The following is a 21,652-nucleotide window of genomic DNA, read 5'->3' on the forward strand; positions in this document are numbered from 1 at the left end:
TAAATTTAAGTAATAAACAATTTTACTGAAATTTAATTGTATTAAAATCAATGATTAAAAAAATATACATATCAATTAATACAGCATAATTAGCTCCTGATGAACAAAGAAGAAGGTAATTATTATAATTGAGCTAAACCAACTCCGGAATAATAAAGTGCCTGTGGACTAGTTTGTAAGACAGGACGTCTTTAGGATGACGAAATGGAACAGTGGGTTAAGTCAGTTCTCTGTAATCACATATAATAATAAAGGTCACTGTTCGTCCAATACTTATGTTTTCCACATTGAATGAGTGGATATGTTCTGACCCTTGGGTGTTTAATTGCGTTAATAACTTTATTCTATCCAGACTTTGAAAACCTGCGGTAGCCAGTGGAGAATGTCCCTAGTACGGCTGTAACTATGACCCGCACGGCGTCGGCAATGCACCGGCTGGCCGCCAGTGATAATATGGCAGGGAGTGTGCCGCATTAACCTGTGATGTTTCTGCAGGTTCCCCGTACGTGGCTTTGAAAGATGAGCAGGTGAGAGCCTGTCAGCGATGTGCAGCTGAGGAAGAGGGAGGGTAACCGTCTTACGAGGGTGGAAGGCACTCCGGACAGATGTCAAGCAAGGTGGTCTGAGCCCTTAATCAACCTTGACGCGTTTCTCCGCTATAGAACTGTGGCAGTTTCTTCAGAAGGAAATGGTTTGGGTGGAGGAGACCTCCAATATTTAACAGACTTAATGTCCAATCACGCAAGTCCAAATTCAAGAACCTATTAGTCTATCCAGGTGTGTTTTAACTCATCATGAGCTCTAAAGGTATGGTGGAGCATAAATTCACAATTCAGCACAAAAGCTGTATTTAGGGAATAAAGCCTCTATGGGCTTGGAATTCAAAAGACATAATTGAAAAATAAAAATAAAACATTTGAAAATCGAAGTAAAGCTAATCAACGAAAAACATTCATTAATAGCTTAATTAATTAAACAGGAAGGAATGGCATCGCTTGAGAATGGGTCACATGATGGGGAACAAATAAAACAAATCACTCTATCTTTCTATATATAGACCTATGGCTCAATTGGTAAGGCGTTGCACTCACAAAGAGTGAGCCACGCATCTTCACAGGTTCAAATCCAACACGAGCTGCATTAAAATATTAATTTATATTTTTTGCTGAATTTGAACCCTTCTCTCCTGTTTATCAGTTCACCTCCTTCACCCTTAAATCCTTATTTGTACCACCTACAGTAATACTCTCTATTTATTCTGCTTAGAATTTCCCTGTTCTTGTTACTTATTTTATCTTTTCTTCTTTTTGTTCCTCTTGTTTCCTTTCACTTCTGTCTCACTTTTCATCTTATTGTCAGTTATTTTCTTTATCCTGGGTTCGTTTTATCCATTTTAATGGAATAAAAATCAGCTTAAAATTTTAAACTCTACCAAGACTTGTTAATGCTGGAATTAAAATATTTAAACTTACCAAAGTATTTCATATATTTAATCTTACTTTATGATAGAGTTTGGCTTTATGGTAAGTGACAGTTGGCATAAAACTAGCCCATGTGTTATATGAACCCAGGATAAGGGTTTGTTTCATTTCAACATGAAAAATAGTATTTATTATATAGTGCATAACTGATTACAATATCCTATTTTATATTTAAATTATAGCATTTTTCCACTTTTTTCTCTCTTTAACTAAGTTTTATATTTTAAATGATCATTATGTAATACTAAAAATAATTGATTTATTCATTTTTTGTCTTCTCTAAAAATTACATAATAACCTTAGAGATTTTTAGTAAAGTCTCCACAGAATAACCAGATCACTTGTATTTCTGACAATGTACGTTATAAAAGCACATTGCAGAGGTTGGTTGTATGCTGAGCATCATACAGATAGTATTTCCTGCATTATCGAACTATTTTATAGGGAATTAAATGTCTAATAGAGAATCACAGACTTTATGCAGGATAGACTGAATTAATGGACAAAGGATTTTAAGGTCAGCTTGCAATATGCTATTCAATTTAGCTCAATCTAGCAAACTATGCATTTATATTATTTTTTATATTTTGAAGTCTAATTCCCTGGAGGGGTAGTCATAGAAATGTATCATGTAAACACAATCCATGTAAGCAAGTTATCTATTTTATATTATAGACAAAATGATAATAATTATTATTTCAATTTTTTTATTAAATTATTATTATTATTTTAAGTTTAAGTACAGTATTTGTAAAGCTGTAGCTGCTGTATGTAAATAGATTTCTTCACATACATTGTGTCTACCAGAAAACAAACATTTGGTCCTCCTTCCTGATGAAGGGGCCTAACATCCTTAATACTGTAGTCTGCAAATATTCCAGAAAATAAATGTACATTTACATTAATTTTGCTGTTTCTTTTTGGGAAAAAAAATCTATTTTTTCTTAAATGTTAATAAAATGTCATATGATCAAATCATTTACAAATACAATTAGTCTAAACTTACACTATTACATATACATTTATTTTCTGAGATAAGTAGATTTGAAATCATTTTCTGTTTTTACAATGAAAAACCTATACATTTGTCTATTTACTTTATATTTATCTATAACGCAGCTAAGATTTTAAGCTGTATGATGTGAAATTCTTCACTTTTTTGCTCTTGATATTTCTTCTTTTTAAAAAAAATTTTTTGATGAGTCTTAGGTGACATGTATTTTTCAAATATTTTATTTTTTTATTTGAAAAACTGTGCTTATAGTATATACAAACGATATATAATCTGCTATATTTTGTAGTTAGAAGCCTTACATGCTTGAATATCTTTCCATCTTTGCATATTTTTTGTATGAGGTAAAAAAATATTTGATTTGTTTTTTTTTATATAAATATCAGTTTAAAAAGAAAAACAATCACCAGAAAGGAATTGTTCATGGCCATAGGTCAACTTGGATTTTGGTTAAAAAATAGTGTATACTTACAGTATATTGAGTTAATATCTTTGCTGTTAAGGCTTTTATCAGTACTGTACTGAGAATATTTTGGACAATTTGCTCTGGATGTATTCAAATAACAATATCAATCATTTTTGTGTAATGTGCCAATCTAAATTTTTTACTTTCTACTTTTAATTACTGTAGAAGACTTAAAATTGCAGTCAAAAATGGCAAAATATTGTTGTGTTTAATTGAAATTGCAGGAAAATAAACTTAAAGCAAGTGTGTGCATTTCTGTTTATGACAAACACTACAAAATATTTTGTGAATCTTAATTTGGCATTTTTTGCATTTCTAAAACAGCAAAAATCAGTTCAATTAATCAAAAAGCTAATCATGAAGAAAACACCTAAAATGAGTAGGAGTATTATAGTAACACAACTAGGCATACTATTTGGAAATATATATATATTTGGAAATATCATAAACTACCATATCAAAGAAGGAATTTTCATCTTAGGCCTTTTAAACATTTTGTGTATGGTAGGGTGTTAATGTCAGGTGACCACCAGGCAATAACTTCTAAATGATAATATTTTGAGTGGGCACAAGCTACTATTGTTGTATCTGTAATACATATACTGTATAACACCAGACAAAAAACACAGATGGGCCACACAATTGAAAAGAAAAGACCACCCCCAATAAATGAGTTGACCATGATATCTGAAAATCAAGATATTTCTAGATAGTCACCTGTACAAGGTCTTATTGATGATTAGTTCAAGTATGATGAATTATTGATGATTACTTTAGTTCACATGTGAAAATACATAGTCCTTACTGTGTGGCTGGAAATATTGGGATAATAAACTTTTTAAATGTTCACCCCACATTTATGTCAATATATTTTTAGTATTTATTTCTAAGAGGCACTATGTCTATGAAGAGCTTTGAAGTCATAATTTCATTGAATTTTCCAAAATTCTGAGTCACCAACCTCAAATTTATTCATGATTACAGTTGAATAAAAACCAAAATATTGGTAAATTTAACTCCTAATCTGGTAAGGAAAAATATGGCTTACCATGTAAAGTTTAAATGTTCATGTTCAGGACTACTCCCTCTCACTTCAAGCAGTAAAGTGTTACATTTGTAACGTTTTAGCCTTAAAATACAGTATAAATTAAAATTTAGTTTTTCTTTTTACAGTATACTCTAGGTATGGAAGGAAAAAAATATGTGCAATTCTTGTGTGTGTTTTTACATTATGTGTGATTTAAACAAATAATACCAATTGTGCAATCAATGTCTGACATACAGTATAAAGACCTAGACCTAGGTTAAACACCTAGCTGTTTTCCAAAAACATTTTATAAAACAAATATTCATAAATTACACTTCAAACTCCAGTTTTCTACATAAAGCTGTTAGTTTATTAAAGTTGCAGCATCTCAGATTTTACTAGACCTTTCCCAAGCAAACAAACCTATAAATAGTTTAACAAGGGAGATATAGGCGGCACTCTGAGTCTTTTGCAACATTGAAAGATAATGTTTTTTTATTATTATTATTATTATTATTACTATTATTAAACTACAATTATTTTCCGAAACACTCAGAGAAACAGTTACAATTACAAGAATTATCTATTGTACATTTGAGTCTTTAAAAAAAAAAAAATAATAATAATACTGACGTTATAAACATAGGTATACAGTAAGGATTAGGAATCCCTTTGTCTATAGCAGTGTCTATAGCAGTTTAACGCGAATTACCACTAGGTATGTTGTCTTTTCATTGTCTTTCAGGGCTGATCACATAATGTACAAGCACAATATCTCCTGTATATTTCTCCTGGGATTTCCAAATCTTCGCAGTTTTAGTTCACTATTGTTTTTGATTTTGCTCCTCATTTATTGTATTACTATATGTGGTAATATTACCGTCACTTCTTTAATATTTATATGCAAAAATCTTTACTCTCCAATGTATTTCTTCATCTCACAAGTGTCTTTATTGGATATTCTGATGGCCACGGACATTCTCCCTTACTTACTTTACATTATCGCACATTCAGGTGGCAACATGTCTCTAGCTGTCTGTTTTTCACAGTTTTATGTTTTTGCCAATACAGAGGCAACAGAGTGTCTTATCCTCATGGTGATGTCTTATGACCGATATCTGGCTATCTGTAACCCACTGCGATACAACGCTATAATCAACAAAAGGTTTTGTGTTATATCTGTCATTGTGTCATGGTTGCTAAGTTTCTTGTTGCTGTTTAAGAATGAATTTGATGCATACAACCTTGACTTCTATGGACCAAACATTATTGACCATTTCTTTTGTGATTTACCTCCTGTTCTAGAGCTTTCTTGTTCAGATACTTCACTTTTTCGAATCCAAGTAGCTTTATTTGGTGTTATTGTTGTTATGGGCCCATTCACAATGATTATTGTTTCCTATGTGTACATCCTCACTACCATCCTAAACATCCGCTCCATCATTGGGAGACAAAAAGCCTTCTCCACCTGTAGCTCACACCTGACTGTGGTGTGTATATTTTTTGGGAGTCTCTTTTCTGTGTACATGGTTCCAACCAAAAGAGAATTTTTGGCAATCAGTAAGGTATTATCACTGATTTACACTGTGGTGACACCATTGCTTAATCCATTTATATACAGCCTGAGGAACAAAGACTTTAAGGAAGCTTTTGAAAAATTGAAACAGCAATTCTGTTAATTCAATTTACTATTATATCAGGTACAACAACAAAATCATTTATTTCATAAAATTCTGCTAAAGAATTCCAATCTTCCGAAAAAAAGAGAACTCCAGGCTTGTAAGTAGTATTAAAAGTACTTTATTCTTACGTATGTTATGGTAGAGCGGGACTTTTAATACTACAGTACCTACAAGTCTGGAGCGTCCTGCCTCATTTCTCTTCTACTACTCTATGGGAATAATTTCTTAAGGTAGGGCACCGAAAAAACGTATAGATACATCACCAAGGGAATGCCGAGTATATATTTATATGGTATGATTGAAATTATGGAGATTTTTTTTACTATTAAAGATCTATACTACCACTGGCTCTGGTGATTGCTTCTATCTTTTTAGACTATATTACACTGGAGTCACTTCCAGCTTGGAGCACCCCAAAAAATTACCTTGACATGTTGTGAGTTTAGGCTAAGAGGGTTATTCTGGTTGATATGCTCGAATGGGAAATCACACGGAGTGCATACAGTATATGCGCTTAGTGCACATGCTCAACAGCCGCATTGCGCATGTGCAACTTTGAATGTCTGTACATGCTAGTACCCTTGCGAACAGAAATATGCTTGTGAACGAGCCCTACCAATGTAGACATGATGTGGTTGTTTTGTGGGCACGACCCAGAAAGTGGGCAGAAATGGGCGGAAACAGGGTCCTATACAAGGGTGGTGGCTTTGCAGCACTCTGCGAACACTTGCAGTGCTCCAGCTCAAAATCATTTGCAAGAAAAAGTTACTCTCAGGCCTCGCAGGCCAGCAGCTTAGCGGACCAACGCTCGCAACACCAATCAGCACGCACAATTGCTAAACTAAATAAACCTGCACACAATACTCACCCATGCGCCATACAAGTGTGTCTCATTAATCATTTAACTAACCTACTACTACTCAATGCATGTTCACAGTAAGCACAATATTGCACTTTAAACATTTCTACCTTTCATGGTTCATATCTAATACATTTGTATGCATATATGTAACACCTTAATAACAATAACTTTACTACCTCTCCCTTTACAAACCTCTCCCTTTTTTTATCAGATTTACATACAATTACAAAAAGTCAACATGTTTCAACTCACTTAGTGACTGTTATTAATATTTCAACAAATAACATGTTTGTTTGAGTTGTGGACATTATTTTATTAGGCGACTCAATGTGGACATCCATCAATGCTGATGCATTTTGTCCTACACATGGACTAACCTCAACTGAGAATCCATTAGCTGCATGCGCATTGTTAAAGTTTCGAATTAATTCACCCACAGTGGATGTTCGTACACACACAGCAGCTCACCTGGACAAGAATAAGGTCCTAAAACCACTATATATATATATATATATATATATATATATATATATATATAAAAATATATATATAACGTGTAGCAGGCGGCACTCGGAGACTGTCTTAAATGCGTGAAAAAACTTTAATGGGTGGCATCTACATTTCGGGGCTCTAGTCCCCTTCGTCAGGATGATAACAACAAAGTGTACAGTGCATAAAATTTATAGAAACACTTACCCCTCCTCCTCCTGTCCCGGGCGTCCACTCCGGTGACCGGCGCCGCACCCTGGACTGCTTCCAGGGTCAGATGCACGTCTTTCCGGCGGAGGCATGTCCTGAGGCGTCCCTCGGTCTCCATGGTGACGCCTCGGGCTTACACTCTATGCGGGGTACTACAATAATAAAAGATATGAATAAACATTAAAAAACATGCATAAAACTTAGTGCATTTTCAGAATTACTTTGTGGCTAAAGTGCAATTTGCTTAAAGTGCGGTGATCAAGTAATGGGGGATACTCACTGTGGAGTTAACCCCTTACGACGGCTATTATTGCCGATAAAAAGTGTAGATAGAAAACTTTGCTTTTAAAAATGAGCTGATCTGCAAACAAGGGGGTTATTTTTACTAATTGTCATGGCCCCCACACTCCAGTACTTCAGGTCAATGTTGATTACCAGGGGAACCCTGTCTTAAACACCAACCACTAACTTTTCGACACAGCAGGTTTTCAGTTAAAAAAACAAGATGAGACAGAAAGTATGGAAATTATCTCCCCCTTTAAACCCAAATCAAAATTTAAAATGTAATCCTACTTATTTGAGGGGTTGTTTCTTGGAGTCCTTCAATACTCTAGTAATGGACGATATAAAAAAAAATAGATCCTAATAAGATTAAACATAATCTTACAATAAAGGAGAAAAAAGCTCCCAAAAGTCTAACAGAGGATAACAATCTGGTAATAATGCCCGCAGATAAAGGGGGGGGGGGGCATTGTGTTGTTATATAAAAAAAAATATGAAGAAGAAATTTTGAAACAACTTTCAGACATAGGGACATACAAAAAAATTAGAAATAACCCCACCCAAAAAATTAATGACTGTTTAAAAATCCTCATTGAAAAATATGAGAAGAAGGGCACTTTGTCCACAAATGAATCAAAATTTCTTCACATAGATGAGCCGATAATCCCGACCATCTATATTTTACCTAAAACACACAAGGACCCCATTAATCCCCCTGGAAGACCTATAATTGCAGGGGTTGATTCAGTAACATCGAATATCTCCCTATTTATAGACTTCCATCTCCAACCGCTGGTGTTAAAGAACATTTCACATCTAAAAAACACCTTGGATGTGATTAACTTTTTAGATCAAGTGAAATGGCATGATGACTGTTACCTTGTAACCGCAGATGTGTCTACATTGTACACAATAATAGAACATCATCAAGGAATTAGGGCAGTCAAAAACGCCCTTCTCGGATCCGACATGGAGAAAAATCTACAGAATTTTATAACTGAGGGAATAGAGTTCATCCTCCATAACAATTATTTTGTGTTCAAAGAGGACTTTTATTTACAAAAGCGGGGTACAGCAATGGGCACCAGGTTTGCCCCCAGTTATGCAAACATCTTTATGGGTGCGTGGGAGACCGAATACATCTGGTCCCACCACCCATATGGGGCAAACCTGGTGTCGTTACATAGACGACATTCTGATTTTGTGGAGAGGTGACAGAAAAATTCTCCAACAGTTTGTACATATCTAAACACCAATGATAGAGGAATTAACCTCACCTTTGACATTAGCCAAACTAGTGTAAACTTTTTGGATTTGGTGATTTATATCGAAGATAATAAAAACGAGGAATTATATAAAACCTACAGATTCAAGGACATATATTAGTAAAGATAGATGTCACCACCAAAGATGGCTGGATACTATACCAGCTTCACAATTCAAAAGGTTACGTAGAAATTGCACTGAAGTGGCAACCTACAAAGATCAAGCAGGTGAAATGACAAACTGAGGAAGCCGCTGATGACTGCTAAGAGGCGGAAAAACGCGTTTTTTGGAGCTGTGTTTGATGCCAGGATATCGCAAAGTGACCCCTGTATACTGCTGCTAAAAATTGTCTGCAAAGTGGGTACACTGCTTTGGCTGCAGCTGCATCCCTCCTCAGCAACTGAGAATATCCAGCTGAGTAGAGGAAGGACTGAGCCCTGACCACACACATAGAGTGGGGACATTTCTGTGCAGCTTGAAGCTCTATCTAAAGAGCAGGACTGGTAACTATGCACACAAATCTGCCTTGTCAGTGTTGTATTGAGAAATAAGCATATTAGTTACCATATATGCCAAGCATCCGTTTGTCTTATGTTGTTTGTCCTGTCTGTCTGATCTATGTTTGAAGTGCACTTCTAATGAATTTTTATTCTTTGTATAAATTGTTATATATTGTTTTTTAATAAATAATTCCATTAAGGAAAATTATTATTGTTATTTTTTTCTGAGTACAACTGCGCTCCTTGGGTATGCATGAAGCCTAGGCAGCGTGCAATTTCCTTGAATAGCTTTATCTGTATAGAGGCACACAACCTCTGTTTCCAAGGAGCTGCAATAGCCCTCAGAATCTCTTTATAATTTAAAAAAAAAAAAAAAAAAAATTAATTTTTTTATTTGTTACAAGCACATATTCCTTCTATCCTACCAGCGCTCCTAGGTGACCCCAGGGTCACATTCCTCTTCTGTTGTATCGAAATGAAAAAGAGTTTCATTCAAAGTGGTTATAAAAAGGACTCTTTAGAAGGAATCGCGAGTGAAATAGAGAATTGTAACAGGAAAGATGTTTTGGTGGTGAAAGAAAAACAAAATGACGAAACGGACCGCTTTAAATGGTCATTCACAACCAACTATACAGCTCAACATCTAGAAGTCAAAAAAATAATTAAAAAACATTGGGGACTTCTCAGTAAAGATCCAGTAATAGGAAGTGAAATACCAACAAATCCTAATGTAATTTTTAGACGTGCTCCAAATTTTAAGAATAAGCTTGTGCAGAGCCTCTGTCCTATTTCTTCCAAAAAGTCCACTATTACCTCAAAAGGTTTTTATTGTTGTGGAAGCTGTGTGGGCTGCAAAAATGTTACAAATAATTTTGGGATGAAAATAGAGAAAATTGATATTGCATAGTACATAATGGAGCAAGTCCACAACGGAGCGTGTTTGGGCTCCTTTGCTCCTAGTTACAAAGCGTTCTGATGATAGCTTTCTCCTAATTTACACTCTTCAACCACCTCATGATACTTTTCCTGCAGGGCATGGTAATTTATGGTCACCAAAAAATGGTGCTCAGATAAAATAATAAAGCACTAATTATTCAGATGTGACAATACAGCCAATACAGCTGAACACTCCTTAGTCTTGCATAACTTGATACGGTACGACCTCACCTAGAGTATTGTGTTCAGTTCTGGAGGACATATCTCCAGAAGGATATAAATACATTAGAGACTGTACAAAGAAGAGCAACTAAAATGGTGCATTGCCTACATCACAAAACGTACCAGGAAAGACTAAAAGATCTTAATATGTATACTTTAGAGCAGAGAAGGGAAAGGGGGGACATGATAGAAACTTTCAAATATATCAAGGGCTTTAACAAGGTACAGGTGGGAGACATTCTTCACAGGAAGAGGAGTAACAGAACACGAGGACATGCACTGACACTAGGGGGAGGAAGGTACAGGTGGGAGACATTCTTCACAGGAAGAGGAGCAACAGAACACGAGGACATGCACTGACACTAGAGGGAGGAAGGTACAGGTGGGAGACATTCTTCACAGGAAGAGGAGCAACAGAACACGAGGACATGCACTGACACTAGGGGGGAGGAAGGTACAGGTGGGAGACATTAGTCACAGGAAGAGGAGCAGCAGAACACGAGGACATGCACTGACACTAGAGGGAGGAAGGAACAGGTGGGAGACATTAGTCACAGGAAGAGGAGCAGCATAACACGAGGACATGCACTGACACTAGAGGGAGGAAGGTACATGTGGGAGACATTCTTAACAGGAAGAGGAGCAACAGAACACGAGGACATGCACTGACACTAGGGGGAGGAAGGTACAGGGGAAATGTGAGGAAGAATTTTTTCACAGAAAGAGTAGTAGATAAGTGGAATAGCCTCCCAACAGAGGTGGTAGACGCAAATACAGTAGTACAATTTAAACATGCTTGGGATAAGCATATTGATATCCTTACAAAAAAATAAGGATCAAATATTGTTTGAGGTAACATGTTTAAAAAAAGGGGCAGACTAGATGGGCCAAGTGGTTCTTATCTGCCGTCAAATTCTATGTTTCTATGTTTCTATGTTTAACTTGTTAATTTTTTATCTTCTATGTTCATAGTAGGTAATTTCCCCTCAGCACCCCACCCACCATATGTCCAATTCACCATATGTCCACTCTTCTGTTTATCCCTTCATCTCCTTCACCCTTAACTCCTTATTTGTGCCACCTACAGTACTCTCTATTTCTTCTGCTTAGAACTTCCATGTTCTTATTACTTATTTTATCATTTGTTCCTCCTGTTTCCTTTCACTTCTGTCTCACTTTTCATCTTAGTACCAGTTATTTTCTTTATCGTGGGTTAGTTTTATCCATTTTAATGGTCATGACCTGAATTAGAATTTGATCTTCTCTTGAAAATAAAAAAAATCAGCTTGAAAACTCTACCAAGAATTGTTAATACTGGAATTAAAATATTGAAACTTATCAAATGATTTCATATATTTAAACTCACTTTAATACATGTAATACATACATATAAATTATAGCATTGTGTTCTATTTCTCTCTATAACTAAGTTTTATAGTTTAAATGACCATTATGTAACACTAAAAATAATTGATACATTCATTTATTGTCTTCTCTAAAAATTGCATACAACACACCAGAGATTTTTAGTAAAGTCTCCATAGAATAACCAGAACACTAGTATCTCTGACAATGTACATTATAAAAGCACACTGCACAAGTCGGTTGTATGCTGAGCATCATATAGACAGTATTTGCTGCATCAACAAACTGCTTTATAGGTAACTAAAGGTCTGGTATAGAAACACAGACTTAGAATTTATGCTGGATAGCCTGAAATAATGGACAATAAATGATTTTAAGGTCAGATTGCAATATGCTCTTCAGTTTTGCTTAATCTAGCAAACTATGCATTTATCCTTTTTTTTATATATTTTTGAAGTCTAATTCCCTGGAGGGGTAGTCATAGAAATGTATCATCTAAACACAATCCCTGTAAGCAAGTTATCTATTTCATACTATAGACAACATATGATAATGATTATTATTTTAATTTATTATTAATGTATTATTGTTTTAAGTAGAAGCACAGAATTTGTAATACTGTAGCTATGTAAATATATTTCTTCCACATACATTGCGCCCACCAGAAATCAAAATGTTGGTTCTCCTTTCCTGATGTAGGTGCCTAACAGCCATAATGGTCTGCAAATATTCCTGCAAATTAAAGTACATTTAAATTATTTTTGCTGTTTCTGTTTAGAAAACAAAAAAAATCCTATTTTTCTTAAAAGTTAATAAAAACGTCATATGATCAAATTCTTTACAAATAAAATACCTGTAAGCCTAAACTTACAATATTACACATTACATATAAATTTATATTCTGAGACTAACAGTAGAATTAAAATCATTTCTTTTTTTACAATTAAAAACATATCCATTTCTCTATTTACTTTATATTTCTCTATAAGGCAGCACAGATTGAAGCTGTTTACTGTCAAATTCTTCACTTTTTTTGCTCTTAATGTTTCTTTTTTTTTTAAATGAGTCATAGGTGACGTATTTTGCAAATATTTTATTTTGTCATTGGAAAAACTGTGTTTCTAACATATATAAATGAGAACATAAAATATATATAATCTGATATTTTTTGTAGTTAGAAATCTCACATGCTTGAATATCTTTCCATCTATACATATTTTTGTTTGAGGAAAAAATGTTTTTTTTTTTTTTTTTTTTTATATATACAATATCAGTTAAAAAGGGGAAAAAAATCCCCAGAAAGGATACTCATGGCAATAAGTCAACTTGGATTTAGGTTTAAAAATAGTGTATACTTACAGTATATTGATTTAATTTATTTGCTGTTCAGGATTTCATCAATACTGTACTGAGAATAATTTGGACATTTTTGCACTGGATGTATTCAAATAACAATATCAATAATTTCTTTGTAAAATGCCTACATAACTTTTTTATTTTCTATTTTTATTTTATTTTAAGAAACTAGCAAATGGAATCATCTTTCTATCTCTCCATGTGACAAACACTGCACTCAAAATGGCAATGTATTGTCGTGTTTAATTGAAATTGCAAGAAAATAAACTTAAAGCAAATGTGTGCATTTTTTTCTGACGAACAACACAAAATATTTTGTGAATATTAATTTGTCAATCATTTGCCTTTGTAAAACAGCAAAAATCAGTTAATCCAATAAAAAAGCTGATCATGAAGAAAACACATAAAATGGTAAGAGTATTATAGTAACATAACTAGGCATACTATTTGGAATACCATGAACTACCATATTATAGGAGGAACTTAACTGCATTTTGTTATGGAATGATCTGGTGACTATAACCACTTTCATCTTAGGATGTTTAATCATTTTCATTATGGTAGGGTGTTATTATCTGGTGTAATAACTTCTAAACCAGGCAATAACTTCTAAATGATCAATATTTTTGAGTGGGTACATGCGACTATTGTTGTATATGTAATGCAGATTGATCACCAAATGAAAAAAGACTGATAGGCAACAGAATTGAAAAGAAAAGCAGACCACCCCCAATAAATGAGTTGACCATCATTTCTGAAAAATCAAGATAGTTCTAGATAGTCATCTATTAAATGTAAACACTGGGGGTTTCCAAGGTGCAACAACAGAAAAGCAGCTTAATATACCCATAATAACTTGTTCAACCAAAAAAACAAGTAAGACAATGAAATACAAAAATAAATTAAGATATATCCAAAGCGCTGTCTGTGTTTGATTTTTCTTCGTTTCCCATTCTCACAGATGGTGTATATGTGAAACAAAGAAAAGGGTTAAATGTGTAGAATTGTATATTTCTTCCAAAAGGGATATAGATTGGGACAAGATTAGGACATACCACACTCACAAAAAAGTGTGTGCGTCAAAAGCTCATAAAGGTATCTTTTATGTTGATGTTGAAAATCTTCACCAGAATGCACCAACGTGTCCAAGTAGCTTATTTTAAATGTACGTTTCCACTCACTCAAATTCAGGAGATATAACACATATAATGGTTTCTTTTAAGCAAGCGTACCAATGACTCACAATTCGCAGGAGATTTTCAAACACATCTGGGCAGGGCCGGTGCCAGGTACAGCAGCGCCCCAGGCAGGGGGAGCGCCCGCCGCTCACCTGTTCCCCTCCCGCCGCTCACCTGTTCCTGGGGGGGGGGTGGTGGTGGTGAGATGCGGCCGCTGAGTCGCTCATGACAGGGGGGGTGAAAAGTTGCGGCGGGTCGCTCCACCTCCCCTCACACAAGTGGGAGAATTTACAACCGAGGAAGGGGAGGGAATGCGGCCGCTGCGGCCGAGTCCCTCCATGAGGGGCGGGGTGTGGGGATGGTGTGGGCGTTTCTAACTCACCAGGCTCCACGGGGGTTTGCGGTCGGTGCGGGTGCCGGTGTACTCACCCGGCTCCACGGGGGGGGTGGGGATGGTGCGGGCGCCGCTGCGGCACTACCTTTCAACTTGCTCCATGAGGGGGGCTCCAAAGTGCCGCCCTCCAGTGGCCGGCGCCTTAGGCAAATGCCTAAGGCTGCCTAATGGTGGTGCCGGCCCTGCATCTGGGTTTCTTTAACTTGAAAAAAATTATTTGAAGTAGGCAATGGTAGAAAATTCGACATAAAAACTTTTTAATACCAAAAAATAATTTTAAAAGGGACCACATTTAAGTATACTGAAGAATAAATCCAAGGTGGGTGGATGATGATAGGGAGCTAACTCTATAACAAAAAAGACCTTCCGGATAAGTCAATAATGCTGGTGAGTAAACCACCCAGTACCTTAGAGGAATATCCAGTAGTGACAATAAATTAGTCCAAAAAAGAAGAAATGGCGCAGGTCCAGATGGCCAGCACTTAAATGTGGTCCCCTTTTAAAATTATTTTTTTTTGTATTAAAAAGTTTTTTATGACGAATTTTCTACCATTGCCTACTTCAAATACATTTTTTCAAGTAAAAGAAACCCAGATGTGTTTGAAAATCTCCTGCGAATTGTGAGTCACTGGTACGCTTGCTTAAAATGAACCATTATATGTGGTGTATCTCCTGAATTTGAGTGAGTGGAATCGTACGTTTAAAATGAGCTACTTGGACACGTTGGTGCATTCTGGTGACGGTTTTCAACACCACCATAAAAGATACTTTGACACACACACTTTTTTGTGAGTGTGGTATGTCCTAATCTTGTCCCAATCTATATCCCTATTGGAAGAAATATACAATTCTACACATTTAACCCTTTTCTTTGTTTCACATATACACCATCTGTGAGAATGGGAAAAGAATAAAAATCAGACACAGACAGCGCTTTGGATATATCCTAATTTATTTTTGTACTAGATAGTCAACTGCCCAAGGTCTTATTAATGATTACTTTAGTTCACATGTGAAAATACATCTTCCTAAGTGTGTGGTTGGAAATATTGAGGTGATAAACTTTTTAAGTGTTCACCTCACATTTATGTCAAAATATTTTTTAGTATTTTTTTCTAAGAAGCACTATGGGGGATATTCAATCTCCGGCGAGCACCTCCCACCGGGGAGATGCCCGCCGGGCCCTATTCAATGCTGTCTTCCCCGACAGCATTGAGCAGGGTATCTCGGCAGAACAAGCCCGACATCACAAGCTGTCGGGCTCGTTCTGCCGAGAACAGCCGGGAAGTGACGAGCTGCCGGCTGCAGCTCGCCTCTTCCCGGCCGCAACTCGCGGTCACACCCCCTTTTCGCTCCCCGGCAGGCGGGACATTGAATCCCGCCTGCGTGTTCTCGGTCGAGCTGACCGAGAACGGGACTGGGTCACGGTGGTTGAGCAAGCTTGACTGCCGTGACCCTGACATTGAATACCGCCCTATGTCTATGAGGATCTTTGAATTCATAATTTCATTGCATTTTCAGAATTCTGAGTTACCAAGATCATATTTCTTCATGATAACAGTTGAATTAAAAACAAAATATTGGTAAGACTAACTCCTAATCTGATTAGGATAAATGTGTTTTATCTTTTAAAGTTTAAATGTTCATGTTCAGAACTACTCCCACTCACTTCAAGCTGTAAAGTATTACATTTTTCACATTTTAGCCTTAAAATACAGTTAAAACTAAAATGTTGTTACTTGTTTTTCTTTTTACAGGATACTCTAGGTAAGGAAGGCAAAAAATACAGTATGTGCAGTTCTCGTGCGTGTGTGTGCACATGTGTGTGTGTACATTATGTGTGTGATTTAAACTAATAATAGCAATTGTGCAATCAACTGTCTGACATACAGTATAAACACCTTGGTAAATGTATAGTTTATACTCAAAAAAGTTAGCTAAAACACAAAGGAAAAGGAAGCCATTTTGGTTTGCAAAAGAGGTAGCATGCATTGTGAAAGCAAAAAAGTTGGCCTTTAAGAAATTTAAGCAGACGCAGAATAATGAGGACAGAATGGTGTATCTTGTTAGACAGAAGGAGGCTAAGAAGATAATCAGACGTGCAAAAGCACAGGCTGAGGAGAAAATGGCCCTGTCAGTGGGTAAAGGGGGAAAAACTTTTTTAGGTATATAAGTGAAAGGAGAAAAACAAAAAGTGGAATAATAAGACTAGAGACAGAGAGTGGAAATCTTCTTGAAGGGGACAATGTAATAGCAGATCATATTAATATTTTTTTCTGCTAAGTATTCACTGCTGAAAGAGAGGGGAAGGGGCCACAGTTAAGTTTCAAGTATAGTTAGAAAACTGAGGGAGAAACAAGTACATTTACAGAGGAGAAAGTCCTCACACTACTCTCAAAACTGAAAGTAGATAAATCAATGGGGCCAGATGAGATATATCCAAGGATACTAAAAGAGCTTAAAGGGGAGCTGGTAAAACCAATAACAGAATTATTCATCCAGTCACTAGCTAATGGAGTAGTCCCAGAGGACTGGAAAACAGCGAATGTAGTCCCACTGCACAAAAGTGGAAGCAAGGAAGAGGTAAGCAACTATCGACCAGTGAGCCTTACATCAGTAGTAGGGAAATTGATGGAAACACTCTTAAAACAAAGAGTTGTAGAATAGCTCAAAACCAGCAATTTACAGGACCCATAACAGCATGGGTTTGCTGGGGGAAGATCACGTCAAACAAATCTTATTGACTTTTTTGACTGGGTGACTAAAGTAATAGATCAAGGTGGGGCTGTAGATGTAGCTTATCTAGACTTTATTAAGGCTTTTGACACTGTCCCACATCTCAGACTGTTAAATAAACTTGAAAACTTGGGATTGGATTCTAAGATAGTTGAATGGATATGATCGTGGTTGCAGGGCAGAAGACAGAGTTATAGGAAATGGAGTACAGTCAAAGGAGGGAAAGGTTACAATTGGAGTACCCCAGGGATTTGTACTTGGATCAGTGCTTTTTAATATCTTTAATGGTGATATTGCAAATGGAATTGAGGGTAAAATGTGTCTTTTTGCAGATGACACAAAGATATGCAACAGGGTAGACACACCAGGGGGGGGTAAAACAAATGATTGATGATCTAGGTAGATTAGAGGAATGGTCAAGAGTACAGTTTAATGCCAAAAAATGCAAAATCATGCACTTGGGTCTCAAAAATCCAAAGACTAAATATAGTATAAATGGAACTATAATGGAGAATACTGAGGAAGAGAGGAATCTAGGTGTCACTATTTCAGGGGACTTAAAGGCAGGTAGGCAATGTAACAAAGCAATGAAGAAGGCAAGTCAGATGTTTGGTTGCATAGGGAGAGGTGTCAGCAGTAGAAAGAAAGAAGTAATAATGCCACTGTATAGATCATTGGTACAACCTCATCTAGAGTACTATGTTCAGTTCTGGAGGCCATATCTCCAAAAGGATATAAATACACTCGAGACTGTACAAAGAAGGGCAACTAAATGGTGCATGGCCTACATCACAAAACGTACCAGGAAAGACTAAAAGATCTTAATATGTATAGTTTAGAGCAGATAAGGAAAAGGGCGGACATGATAGAAACTTTCAAATATCAATATCAAGGGTTTTATCAAGGTACAGGTGGGAGACATTCTTCACAGGAAGAGGAACACGAGGACATGCACTGACACTAGAGGGAGGAAGATTCAGGGGAAATGTGAGGAAGAATTACTTCACAGAAAGAGTAGTAGATAAGTAGAATAGCCTACCATCAGAGGTGGTAGACGCAAATACAGTAGTACAATGTAAACATGCTTGGGATAGGCATATTGATATCCTTACAAAGAAATAAGGATCAAATATGGTTTGAGGTAACATGTTTAAAAAAGGGGCAGACTAGATGGGCCAAGTGGTTCTTATCTGCCGTCAAATTCTATGTTTCTATGTGTGCCAAAAACATTTCATAAATCAATTATTAATAAATTACACTTCAAACTCCAGTGTTCTGCATAAACCTGTTATATATAGTAATTGCAAGATATCAGATTTTGCTAGTCCTTTCCCAAACAGACACACCTATCTACAGGAAATAAAGGCAGAACTCAGAGTCTTTTGAAACATTAAAAGAAAGTTTTTTTTAAATAATTTGTATAATAATAATAATAATAATTATTATTAATAATTATTATTATTATTATTATTATTTTCCAAAACACAGAGAAACAGTTACGATAACAAGAATTATCTATTTCCTATTTGAGTCTTTTTTCTTTTTTAAATCAGACTGACCTTATGGACATAGTTATACAGTAAGGATTGGGTATCCCTTTGTCTATGACCATAAGGAAATAATGGATGGAATAATAGCAGTTTAACGTGAATTACCACTGGGTATGTTGTCTATTAATTGTCTTTTAGGGCTGATCACATAATGTTCAAGCACAATATCTCTGGTATGTTCAAGCACAATATCTCTGGTATATTTCTCCTGGGATTTCCAAATCTTCGCAGTTTTAGCCCTCTGTTGTTTTTTATTTTGCTCCTCATTTATTGTATTACTATATGTGCTAATATATCTGTCACTTCTTTAATTTTTATAAGCAAAAATCTTCGCTCTCCAATGTATTTCTTCATCTCACAAGTGTCTTTATTGGATATTCTGATGGCCACGGACATTCTCCCTTACGTACTATACATTATACCACGTTCAGGTGGCACCATGTCTCTTGCTGCCTGTTTTTCACAGTTTTATGTTTTTGCTAATACAGAGGCAATAGAGTGTCTCATCCTCATGGTGATGTCTTACGACCGTTATCTGGCTATCTGTAACCCCCTACGATACAACGCTATCATCAACAAAAGGTTTTGTGTGATATCTGTCATTGCGTCATGGTTGCTAAGTTTCTTGTTGCTGCTTAAGAATGAATTTGATGCATACAACCTTGACTTCTGTGGTCCAAACATTATCGACCATTTCTTTTGTGATTTTCCCACTGTTCTAAAGCTTTCTTGTTCAGATACTTCACTTTTTCGAATCCAAGTAGCTTTATTTGGTGGTATTGTTATTATGGGCCCATTCATAATGATTATTGTTTCCTATTTGTACATTCTCACCACCATCCTAAACATCAACTCCATCATGGGGAGACAAAAAGCCTTCTCCACCTGCAGCTCCCATCTGACTGTTGTGTGTATATTTTTTGTGAGTCTTTTTTCCGTTTACACGGTTCCAACCAAAGGAGAATTTTTGGCTATCAGTAAGGTATTATCACTACTTTACACTGTGGTGACACCATTGCTTAACCCATTTATATACAGCCTGAGGAACAAAGACTTCAAGGAAGCTTTTGAAAAATGTAAACATAATTTCTATTCATTTAATTTACTATCATATCAGGTACAATAAGAAAATAAAATGCCCAATGCACTCGTTGTGAATTTACTACTGAGACATGTGCTTCTGTCATTGGAAGACTGTGTGAATTGTTTGGAGTGCACCGACCAAGTTGCTTCAGTATAATTGTAGTGCCGGCATATGTGGAGGACTATATATATATATATATATATATATATATATATATATATATATATATATATATAGAGAGAGAGAGAGAGAGAGAGAGAGAGAGAGAGAGAGAGAGAGAGAGAGAGAGAGAGAGAGAGAAAGGGTGGGGATCCGGCTCTCCCTGTGAAGGGTTCTGCTGCGCTGGGTGCCCGCTCCAATTGACAGCAATAGGGGGTGGGAGTAGCACTCCAAGCGACTTCAATAAATGCACTCTTATGCAACTACTCACAGACAACGTTTCATTGATCTTTATTGATCAATTTCCTCAGGTAAATTGGAGGAAATTGATCAATAAAGGTCAATAAAACATTGTCTGTGAGCAGTTGTATAAGAGTGCATTTATTGAAGTCGCTTGGAGTGCTACTCCCACCCCCTGTTGCTATATACTGTATATATATATATAATCTAGTCAAATCGGCACTCACGTATACTGCATAGAAATAGCCTTCGGTGCCTTCTATATATTGCCTGGCTTGGGATCACCACAATATATGTCCACTTAGGCGGCACTCACGGATATAAAGAGTCCAAACTGCAGCCATGTAGGCATACATAGCTGCAGTTTGGACTCTTTATATCCATGAGTGCCGCCTAAGTGGACATATATATATATATATATATATATATATATATATATATATATATATATATATATATGCCTCTAAACCTGACTCCAGAACTTTGTATTTATTTATGTAAGTTACCATTTTTTACTTATTCTATTATTTTAATATTTAATAAATTCCTAAAAATTCTTTAATTGGCATTTATCTTTCCTTTTTACAGAAATGACAGGAAAATCACCTATGAGGTCATCTATGACATCTGACATCATCCTGGCATAACAACGGTTTCTAATGGGAGAGAGCACAAAGCCAATTTTGATAACTTGTAAAAGGCTTTTATTGTACGCATAAGTAAAAATCAACAAATTAATAATTATAATATAAAAATCATATAAACTTTTGATTGTAAAAATCAAACAGCATATCCGCAATTCTATATATTGCACAATATGAGGCGATTTGAATTGTTCCTTAATTTACGTTCCTTTAAATTAAAGGTGAGTGCACTTAATAAGGGAATTAATCAAAGCGTCATAGTTACCATGCATGCTTGTAGATTTGGGGGCAAGCACCTATGGCCACCCTTGGAACATTATTGCCCTCCCCTGCCTCATCATGTCATTACCCCTTTCATTTTGGGGCCAGTCCGGATGCCTCGAGACTCCAAAGCTCCTCCCACTATCACCTACCTGGACCACCATTTGCTACCTATTGTCCCATTGTCCTACTACTGACAGTTGCAAAATAAAATAATATAAGTTGCAAATACATAAAAACTAGGGCTCTA

The 21,652-nt window shown here is 36.0% G+C and overlaps 2 protein-coding genes across 2 annotated transcripts; both read left to right on the forward strand.

Annotated features, from left to right (window-relative positions):
* The first annotated feature begins 5,008 nt into the window (after positions 1–5,008).
* Positions 5,009–5,665, forward strand: LOC146073446 (olfactory receptor 11L1-like). The gene has a single exon (XM_083180624.1). It carries the CDS (start codon positions 5,009–5,011, stop codon positions 5,663–5,665), a length of 657 nt encoding a protein of 218 aa, XP_083036750.1.
* A 13,788-nt stretch (positions 5,666–19,453) lies between these two features.
* On the forward strand, positions 19,454–20,140 carry LOC146073447 (olfactory receptor 5P56-like). The gene has a single exon (XM_083180626.1). The coding sequence runs from the start codon at positions 19,454–19,456 to the stop codon at positions 20,138–20,140; it is 687 nt and encodes a 228-aa protein (XP_083036752.1).
* The last annotated feature ends 1,512 nt before the right edge of the window (positions 20,141–21,652 follow it).

The sequence above is a fragment of the Crinia signifera genome, chromosome 4, assembly GCF_055691185.1.
Source record: "Crinia signifera chromosome 4, ASM5569118v1, whole genome shotgun sequence".
Taxonomy (NCBI): Eukaryota; Metazoa; Chordata; class Amphibia; order Anura; family Myobatrachidae; genus Crinia; species Crinia signifera.

Excerpts from the sequence above, each read along its gene's own strand:
- LOC146073446 (XM_083180624.1), top strand. The coding sequence starts at position 5,009 with ATGTCTCTAGCTGTCTGTTTTTCACAGTTTTATGTTTTTGCCAATACA.
- LOC146073447 (XM_083180626.1), top strand. The coding sequence starts at position 19,454 with ATGTCTCTTGCTGCCTGTTTTTCACAGTTTTATGTTTTTGCTAATACA.